At 32.4% G+C, this 10,428-nt stretch overlaps 1 protein-coding gene across 1 annotated transcript in view; it reads right to left on the reverse strand.

Moving 5' to 3' along the window:
• Nucleotides 1-10,428, reverse strand: part of LOC105617724 (dynein heavy chain 9, axonemal-like) — a 31,603-nt gene that overhangs the window by 3,325 nt on the left and 17,850 nt on the right. The window contains exons 35-59 of the mRNA XM_012199278.1: nt 10,071-10,286; nt 9,734-9,971; nt 9,405-9,597; nt 8,852-9,029; nt 8,488-8,616; nt 8,147-8,366; nt 7,894-8,055; nt 7,569-7,715; nt 7,137-7,298; nt 6,635-6,871; nt 6,162-6,383; nt 5,728-5,979; nt 5,436-5,562; nt 5,247-5,380; nt 4,797-5,034; nt 4,490-4,677; nt 4,235-4,404; nt 3,766-3,986; nt 3,297-3,573; nt 2,947-3,222; nt 2,252-2,657; nt 1,507-1,823; nt 1,215-1,347; nt 754-1,035; nt 315-521 (exon numbers count right to left, since the gene is read on the reverse strand). Of these exons, the coding sequence (XP_012054668.1) occupies nt 315-521; nt 754-1,035; nt 1,215-1,347; nt 1,507-1,823; nt 2,252-2,657; nt 2,947-3,222; nt 3,297-3,573; nt 3,766-3,986; nt 4,235-4,404; nt 4,490-4,677; nt 4,797-5,034; nt 5,247-5,380; nt 5,436-5,562; nt 5,728-5,979; nt 6,162-6,383; nt 6,635-6,871; nt 7,137-7,298; nt 7,569-7,715; nt 7,894-8,055; nt 8,147-8,366; nt 8,488-8,616; nt 8,852-9,029; nt 9,405-9,597; nt 9,734-9,971; nt 10,071-10,286 (5,332 nt within the window). The remainder of the gene's footprint in view (nt 1-314; nt 522-753; nt 1,036-1,214; nt 1,348-1,506; nt 1,824-2,251; nt 2,658-2,946; nt 3,223-3,296; nt 3,574-3,765; nt 3,987-4,234; nt 4,405-4,489; nt 4,678-4,796; nt 5,035-5,246; nt 5,381-5,435; nt 5,563-5,727; nt 5,980-6,161; nt 6,384-6,634; nt 6,872-7,136; nt 7,299-7,568; nt 7,716-7,893; nt 8,056-8,146; nt 8,367-8,487; nt 8,617-8,851; nt 9,030-9,404; nt 9,598-9,733; nt 9,972-10,070; nt 10,287-10,428) is intronic.

Genomic DNA, 10,428 nt, shown 5'->3' on the forward strand with positions numbered 1-10,428 from the left:
TTTATTCTCTCTCTCTCTCTCTCTCTCTCTCTCTCTCTCTCTTTCTCTCTCTCGTAACTTGATGCGTCTATTTTTATATCCCTAACATTTTCCATCTAAAAGCTTTATAATTTTTGTATAATGTTTAAGTATCATACGTATTATTAAAACAATATATACATAAATCAAAATTTTATATTATAAATGAAACTTTTAAAGTTCTCTGTGTAATACATGATAATAAAAACATAGAATTTTACTGCAAATTATAGATGATCTAAAACAAACTTAAAAAATGCCAAGTCACACAAATTTGTAAAATTTAAAATACTGACCCCATTCCATCCTTGTGCCCCAAATTTTCTACGCTCGGCCACGGCAGCATGATAATAACACAGAGTGAAAAGAATAGCTTTGAACTCAGTTTCCTTGGAGCAAGATTCCAATATATCCTGGCTAAAGTTGTCCAAAGCTTTGTGAATGTTGGCGCGCATACCCGTTGGTGGTTCGTTGGTAATTTTTATGGCTGATTCTAGTATACCCTTTTTTGCAATGTATTAAAATAATAAACAAAATGATATTAAGAAAGTTTGATTAGTCGCCTTTAGTAAGATAAGCACTCCGAAAAGAGTATGATTTAGATTAATTAGAATTTATGTAGTAATGCGTTGTAGTTAGCATTTTTATTATTAATTTTAATAAAATATGAACAAAAAAAATTAGTCCTCTTTTGAGCAACTCTCATCTTATGTATTTGTGAGCTTTTATTTTTACTTGTGGTATTATCGACGTGTGAGGATCTGGACTTGGTTCTGCACTAACATAAAGCCGATAATCTTTATGTGACTCTTCCGAGAGTTGTTCTATCTTCTTTTCCAAATTTGGCAACCAGTTCTTCACTAGATGGATGTTCTGAAGTATAACCCAATGACCTTTGAGCGCTGAGACTTCTATCATCTCCTCCGCGATAGGTTCCTGACCTTGTCCTAATGATATATTGTGGAAATTTTGTGCGTCGAATGTAAAGCCGAGCTGTTTACCGAGTTTCTCAACATCCTACGTATAATCATAATTCCATTTTTATTAATTTGTTATCAAAATTACATCAAGGAATATTTTGAAGAATCGCGATACTAAATTTAAGATTAGGCGATACTAAAGTCACTTTATTAAACTGAGTATTTAAATATACAATTAATGTCAAATCTCTACATTTAGAAGTATAAAAGACATACTTTTAGAGGATCGACTCCTGGAGATAAAATAAAAAATACTGGCGTGCTCGCATTCATTTCTTCGTACGATTTTTCAAAGGGTTTCATTCGAAACTCTAAGAATTTTGCTCCCAGTTTCTCTTCCACGAAGTATCTACATTCGTTAGAGGCTTAATGATTAAAGAATTAAAAGAAAGTGAAAAAGTAAATCGAAAGAAAATTAAATGTATTTTATGTTTTTATTAATATAATTAATCTTCTATTTAAAGAAGAATGGAATGGATTATTTCAAAATCTTATTCTAGTAAATTACCGTATAGCGTAAACCATTCGATCAACTCTCACACATCTCAATATACAAAGTCTTTGAAAGGTTGTTTTATTTTTCCATTCCTGGGGGAATTTTTCTCTCTCAGGTGTTTCCGATTCGACGAATTTTCTCCATCTCTTTGCAGCTCCATCTATATCGCGGTCTAAATTGTGAAAATTTTCCATTCCGCTCAGATATTTGATGCCACCCCAGCCAATGTTACTCAGAAAATCCACCGGACTCATGACATCAGGGAGATAAGGGAATCGCAAGAGGAAATCCACTTCTAATGGATCTATCTCTTTCATTTGCATTAGAATCTAAATCACAGTATTTGTTCAATACATCTATATTACGTATGTAAATAATTGAAAAATATTGCTTCACTCTATAAATAATAACTTCTTAAAATATATGACTTAAAATATATTTATTAAAATATATTTTAATAAAAATTTACAAAAAGTAAAAATGCAGAAAAATTATTTCAAATTGTTAAAGTTATATGTAATACTTGAAGACAACTTAAAAGATTTTTTTCGGACATTATTTAAAATTTTATAATTAATATTTAAAATTAATATTTAAAATTTTATAGACATTATTTAAAAAAGAAAATTTTCGAAAATACAAGTTATACTGTGAAAAAGAAAATACAGCAAATGTCATAAGATTCATTTTGTATTATGTTTTTTCAAAGAGAAATCGGCCAAGTATTTTTATTCGTATTTATGAGGTAGTTTAGTACCTGAAGAGTTAGCTGGCACAAAAATATGAGCTTGTCGCTCTCGAACAATCCTCTGCTGGTATATGTAAAAATCAAATACGTAACGCTGTCGATTAAATTGGCGACGCGTTTAGTAAAGGCATCTGCCGACTCCGCAAATTTAATAGCGTTTTCAAAGACCGTGTTGAATGCCTTGAGAGAAAACTGATACAGCATGTTGATCTTGTAGAGATCGTTAAGGATGAAGTAGAGGAGGCTGGCTCTGGATGCCACTGGTCGGTAGGACTCTCGCGCCTCGTCTATCTTTATGGCAGTTATCTTCGCCTCGATTGCCTTTACTTCGATCTCACTGGCAGTCTTCTTCGTAGTTTCGAGATTTTCCACAAGAGCGACATCAGTCAAAATATCGGGACCTGCCGTCGCCAATCTCAACGAAACGATAAAAGTAATTCATATAAATGCTTAATCAAAAGATTGTTCTTTTTTTCTACACATTTCTGTTTCGTGCTAGACTAATAAAACAAGCGAGCAAGCATTCTGACCAAGTCGAATCGCGAATAAGACAATTTAAATAAATAATTAAACAGTGCAGAATGATTGTATGAGAATTCGGCTGTTGAGTAAGATATCTCTTTGTAAAGTCAATCGGAATAATAAAGAAAAAAACATTATGTTATCTCTAACACGCTCGTTTCTTTTTTTCTTTGTCTACGTACCTATGCAACAGATCATCTTCCAACATTTTTAACGTGATCTTGAACGTGTTCTGCTGAGTCGTGAGCTTGGCTTTGCTCGACTCCAAATCCGGACGCTCCGCTTTCACGACGGCACCTAATAGCTGCTCTTCCAAACCGTCTATCGTAACCGTAAAATTGATGAGTGTAGTCTGAGCTTGCATTTCTGGCTTATAGTGAGGATTCGCCAGTTTTGTTTGTAAGATCAGACGAAAGCGTGGGTTATAATCCACCTCTTTGTCTCCCACCTTGATAGCCCTTTGTTAGCGTTCAATTTTACAAGATCAATTTGGTCAAGTAGTTTGTTTATTAATGAAAAAAGGAGAATGTACCTTCCCTTCTTTATTAAAACCCGACCTACGATTGGATCTAAAACAGCATCGATAGTTTCCGTGATATTTTCCAGAAGTACTATGTCTCCATTGGCGATAGCGTGTTCAATTTTGTCAAGATAATACTTTTGAGTTAAACGTAGCACTATCAAATTCTCTCCGTATTTGTTTTTTATCCATTTGATTCCTTGTAATTGCGGATCAATCATTAGTGGCCACCTAGACGAATTTATAAGTATCGTGGCATTTTCCGAAGACATTCTGTCTGTAGGTAAACCTATGTAAAATTTTTAGTTAAAAATTAGCCGAAAAAAATTTACTCGGTTTTTCATTTGCTTTTTTTATTTATTTATTCACGGAAAATCATCGATTTGTTTGATTTTCATATTTTAAAATGTTCTGTATCTTATATAATTATATCTTAGTATAATTGATATTATGCTATGATAAAGAGTTTTATACTTTTTACCTTCGTTATTCCATTGGGCAATTATTGCATCGTCAGTTATTGATGACAATGGATCCAAATTTGGCGTATACAGTATTGGTACTTGCAGATTGTTGAGAAACGGTAACCAATATAAATTCATAAGATCTATTCTATATTTTTTTGTAAAACATCCCATATAAGAAAGGAATGCTGTGATAAGCAATACGTTGCCTGGTAGCGTAATTCCGGATTCCTTTAGTCTGTTTTATCATAAATTTTATCCGTTTAGGAACTTACTTAACGTGTGACATTATCTCGAAGTTATTGCATTAAAATAAAACTAATTGAATAAACAACAGTAAATTCGAATAAATAAATATCGAGTTAATCAAATGAAATATATTTGATGTCTATTTAACTGATCATCGTTTTTTTTTATTCAAATAATTTTCTTTTCTAATATTTCTATAACATTTAAAATATTATATATAAAGGCAAATCTACGTACAGTTGTACAGTTTCAGCCCAACGAATATTCTCAGACGCTAGACCATTTATCAATCGATTTGCTAGGTCTATAACGAATGCAGTCGCATCTGCTTCTTCTTGACATTTTTGTTTCTCAGCTAAAGCCACATTCATTTTTTCGCCCAAAACATCCAACACTTTCTGAAGCTCCTGCGCGCAAATAAGAAAACATCGTTTCACTCTGTTATAAGAAACGAATGAGATAAAGATTACTGCATTACTGAAGCAAGCTTACCGCTAAACGGTCCTTCAAAGAATTCAAGTTGTCCATAGCAGCCTTCAATTCGGCGTTTGCCTCAGCAAGCGCTGCTCTCAAAGGTTTTACATTCTCGTTGATATAATGAAACACCATAATATTTTTCACCCAGCTACAAAGTCCCGCTGCCGCTTGCGACTTTGAATATACAAAGTCCGGATCAAATTCTAATCATATGCGTAGTTATTTTTTTATTCTCAAATGTATTATAGTTTTCTTATGTACAAAAGATGTATTTATAACGTTTTACTTGATGAAATATCAGATTTGACGATATACAGATTACCTTTATTAGTGATGTACGGCTGAATTGCGTTTACAACTTCCGGTGGTATATTCTCTTTATCATAATTACGTAACTCTGACAGAAATCCATCAATAGACCCCATTATCACTCTGCAAGCCTTCCAAGTTCTATCTTTCGGAATCCTTTCTCTTGGTGAAAATAAAACGAGCACGGCCTGGGCGACCATAAGCACGGCATCCGGCGGAGATCCGAAAGATTTCATTTCGGTCAAGTTATTCTGCAATATAGAAATTATTTGTTCCACTCTAACTAAAATTTTATATTTTAGAGTAAAAAAGAAATATCTACAAGACACTTTTCTGATTTTGGCATTATAGCTTCAAAATTTATTTATTTATTTTAAGTTATTGCTTTTACCTGGAAATTTGTATTATGTAATTTGGTCTGTTAATATTTATTTATCTATAATTGCAATGTAAATTCATTAACCTTGTTTAAAGTATCGAGCGCAGCTTCGGCCTGCCTCACCGCTGGCTCCGCTTGGGCCACGTCTTCATCGCAACGTATTTGTTTTTTTGATACCATCTCCTTGATTTCGTGCACTTTTGCCTCTTCCTCGGTCACTAAAATTTCATTGTGTTATTTTAGCATTGTTGTTTTTATTCTCCAATATCTTACCGATAGCTTTTTCTGCCTCCGTTTTTACATTTTCCGCACGTACTTCGAGCAATATTTTATCAAGTATCTTATTCTTTTCCTTCAACTCAATCTCTTGAGCCGTCAAAATGATCTTTAATTTGTCAGCCTACCTCACAAAAAATAGTTTAGTGGATGGAACATATGAAATCTTTGTAGTATAACACGGCAAGCATGTTTGTTAATTTTCTGTTATACTGCATATATTCGATTATTCCTATATAATATGTATAATAAATAAGTTAAATCTAACGAGAGATAAACCAGAAACTACCTCAATCGCGCAGGATTCGAGTTTCACCAATCCATCGGTGAGACGCGTGATCATTGCTTCCAGATCATGTGTTTTTTCTGTTAACAACTTGGAATATAAGAAAATCTGCTCAAGGAATGACTTGGGTGTCGTATAATTGTATCTTCTTTCATTTTGCAAATATATTGCGGATATATCGTTAACGCTCGTATGAACGAAAGACATGAACAGCGACACGGAAGTTCGATATTCGATCGGTAATTCTTTTAACTCCTAGAGTTAAAAGTAAAGTTAGAGCAGATTAAAGCTGTCTACAGAAAAATAGTGTAAAATAATATATTTCACTTTAGCACATTATGGGAAAAGTGTAATGAATTATACAATTATTCTGAACTTGTTCAACATTGCTTTCAAAATTTTAATAATTTTGTAATTATTAATTGAGTGAAAAAAACCTTTAAAAACGTTGTCGACACGGATTCTAACGCTTTCTGCGGCCAGTCTTGAAACCAGTCGATCGCAGCACAATTTACTATTGCAGGAAATTTCCTGGCCCTTTTCCGAAGGGTTGCTCCTACCGGTGAAAAGCACAGAACACACTTCAATTGTCTTCGTACGCGGTTGATAAAAAATTTCCAACAATTCTCTCTAGTGTCAATTAATCCAGTTTGCTTAACCTACATGACGAGTCACCGAACGAATAAACATGATCCGTCTCTCAAATATTTCAGAAATTGAGCATTTTCGGATTTTAATGTGAAAAAAAATGTATATATAAAATAGGATAAAACAAAATAGTAAAATTTCTTTTGTGTAACTATTACTTTACACAAGTAATACTTAAAATAATCCGATATTCCACTTTCGTATCTTATTAGAATATAGAGATTATTTTAATAATACTGGAAGAGTGATACGTGTATTTTACCTCATTGCGTACGGCGTTGATGATATTGTCCACTTCGTCATCGGCAAACAGTTCCATGATTTCCCCCGTCGCTAACATATCATTCACCACAATCAAGAATTTTTCTTCCGCAATTTGAGAATCACTCAATAAAAAAGTAGTACCGATTCCCTTCACCCCGGCCTTCAGATACAACATGGCTAAGTCAGCTTTCAGTTCGTTTAAGGAGTAATCTTTACGTAATTGTATTTGAAACACCTATTGTACACATTAAAATTAATATACGAGTAAACATAACAAACTTTTTTTAGATTTTTAATGTGTAGATTCATTGGAAATTGTTTTAATAATTTGTACAGGAAATAATTGATTTTTTTATTGTTTTATTTATTATTTATCAATTAAAATCACAACCATCAGTCTGCGATATCTATCCTGTCAAGTATCTTTTTGATTAATTTGGAAAGTTCGTTAAAATTTAAACATTATGCTTACAATGCCTGCTGAAAACAGCTTTATTTACCTCCAATAAGGAAACGAAAGAAGCCAAACGCGATAAAGATTGTTTGCCACTACCACCTACACCTACTAGAAGCGCATTGCCTCTCGGTGCCTCCAAAATTCTGTTGATGCGACACACATGATATATAGCATCTTCGAATAATACTAGATTCATCGCTGATACCTATATTTGATCAATAATTGATTGTAGAGATATGAATTAGAGATATAAACATAATATAAATGTGGGAATTATAAATGGTTGAATCAGAAATCATTTTTCAATTAGCAGTATGTATATATATATATGGTATTTCATCATGTACATATAAATAATGATAGTATTATTACTTGACCCAGAATTGCGATATAATTATTTAAAAAGAAATTAAAAAGATATACATTTTAAACTAAGTACATTATACGAGATGATAATATATGATCGAGATAATACCAGTTCATTATAATTGAGCAAAGCTTCGTCGAGTAATTTTACAAACTGCGTCCAATTTTTGACAGGCGCGTATTTGGGTTCGCCGATTCCTTCTACGAAATGGCAGTATATCAACGGCTGCTCCAAACTAATTTCATTTTTGTCCAACTCCTGAGAGATCGTTAATCAATGAAATAACTGATGAGTATAAATATACATAAACATAGATATATATGTATAAGTACATCATTGCAAGTAAACCAGTGCAGAATAAAATTAATTAGAATTACAAATTTTGTTCTATTTGTGATTATGACTTTCATTAATCTCTTCTTGTTAAACGTACGGGTATATTTTTGCGGAGCGCTTTGAGCAGTAGTTGATCGAATACTTTCTGGTCTTCGAAGTTTACCAATTTGTCACGATACACTCGCATCGCTTCATGAGCATAAAGCCTGATTATGTGACTCGGAAGTGGTAAAACGTCGCCACGGGCAAAGAGCATTCCCTGTGCGTAACATTGAAGCAGGATTATCGCCATTATTATGCGGAAAATCATGTTGTCGTTAATATTGATCGATATTCTTCGCGACTCTAACCTGGAATATATTGGTTAAATCGCGTAAATTGAAAACATAATGAAACTTGATGACCGTCGGTAGAAAAGTCGTGGCGGTTTTATCATGAAGATATAACGCGGCTTCTATCAAAGGATCTATGAATGTTTGCACCGCTTGATCAAACTTTTGCTGTGGATCAATCACATGTTGCTTAAGGATCTGACTGTATATCATTATGAGCGCCTCTTTTTGCGGAAAACTGAGAATAAGCAAAATATCAAAGATTAATACAAAATATGAAAGGTTAATACAATGATAAAAATATTCGCTTGTATGTTTTATGTATATGTATATTACTGAATAAAAAAATTATAATTTACCTAACTGCGAACACGGCAAAGTGTCTTTGTAAGCGTGGATCTATGACGAAACTGCCTGCAGTAGGATTCATGCAAGATACATACTGCGTATTATGAATCTCCTTCAAAGTTAATTTTGTTCTATCGTACCTACATTGTATGTTTATCGCACTTTTTATTTTTTTGTCATTATTTTTATGTATTTTACGTTAGTGACGAGGAATTAAAATTGTGACAAATTGATAATTCAGATTTTGTAGAATATTTAATGATCATAATGAATTATTTTATGCTGAGATAAACGCTTAAATTAGTACTAACAGAACTAAACAGAAATTAATTTGTCACGCTCTATACATCTCACCCTACAGATCGAAATTATTACCAGTGATTATAATCCATATGTTGTCTAAGCAAAGTATGAGGTTGTACAGTTCCATAAGTGTCCACTTCCGGCATATTCATGTCGTCTATGAAATACACCAAAAGTTTTGTTCCCGGTGGACTGTAATTACGTCCCGCTTTCTTCTCCAAATGTTTCTCAAGTACTTTTTGCAACATATCTTTTTAACGAAAATGAAACCAATGTAGTTTGTCGTTAAAATAAAGATTATGTCAATTATAACGTACAATTGACAATCATTTGCGAAGAACTGACTGATTTATCAGAAATTAAGTTTTTTCGTTTCTAAATATTCATATATTAATATTTCATAAGCAATTGACACTTTTAAGATTAATTTAAAAAATTTTAATTTTGAAAGTATTAATTTGTCTAATTTTCTGTAGGCGTAACAATAATTTTTTTTCAAAATAAAATAATTCTCAATAATTCTATAATAAGTTATTATTTCAAAAACGTATAGAAAATTTGTAAAATATTATTATAATTGCAAATCTTTATAGTTTTAGAAACTTGAATTGTCTCTCTTATTTACCTGATGTAGTATAGAAATTAAAGGGAACATTTGCAATGTTATAATTATCTGGCAAAGCTGCCAATTTTTCGGCTACAATGACACTTTTTCCGGAACCTGCTCCACCAATTAACATGATCGGAACGCGCTTCTTTATCAATAAATCCATGAAAAAACGGAAGCGTATTGTTTCTCCAGTTGGTACCAAAACGGACTGTATTAAAAGTTAAATATCTTATATATCTAATATATGTACAACATCTTATTTTTATTCTTACTCGTTGAACATTGTTGTGATTTGGCATATTACGTTCTTATTTTCAAATAAATTAATAAAATTTGGAGACAACCTGAAGTGGAATATCTGCATCCAATTCAAACGAGACGACTTTTTCTGTCCAAGGTATTAATTTTTTCGTTTCTGGTTCTATAAAGTAATTAAATACAGTTCCACTTGATGGAAACTTGATAGTTTTAAATTCATTTTGCCACCATTTGCTAAATTCATTCCGCCAATCAATCAACTGATCTTGAAACATTGCTGAACCAAACGCCCAAATGCAGGCGAACGCAAAATATAATTCATACCTAAAGTGTAAACGTAAAATGTTGTATCTTTTATCATTAGTTATTATAAAAGGGATTGCGGAAACTATTAGAAAATTTTATTTATTGATGTCGTATTACCATTCCTTTGGGCAGTCCAGTGGTACGTTTTCTTTAGTTAGAAAGCAATCGAGTAAGTGACAAAGCATTTGTAAGTGACATATTTCTGGTAAAGGAGTGATCTTCTTGAATTTTGATTTTGTTACTTCCAGCAGGGTTGGAATGTATTTCTCGAAGAGAATCGACAAGTTAGCTCGTTCCGAAGGATCTCTCATTTCTATCCAACTTGTTATAAATCTAGGCAAATTTCTCAATTGAAACTCGGAAAACAATTGATATTTATTAAACAACAAAATGAGAAATCGCGTGACAACAATTTTTTCAAAACTTAATTGTAGTCATGTTTATATTTTTATTTCAAAATATTCTTTATCATATT

This window comes from Atta cephalotes (assembly GCF_000143395.1).
Source record: "Atta cephalotes unplaced genomic scaffold scaffold00013, whole genome shotgun sequence".
Lineage (NCBI taxonomy): Eukaryota > Metazoa > Arthropoda > Insecta > Hymenoptera > Formicidae > Atta > Atta cephalotes.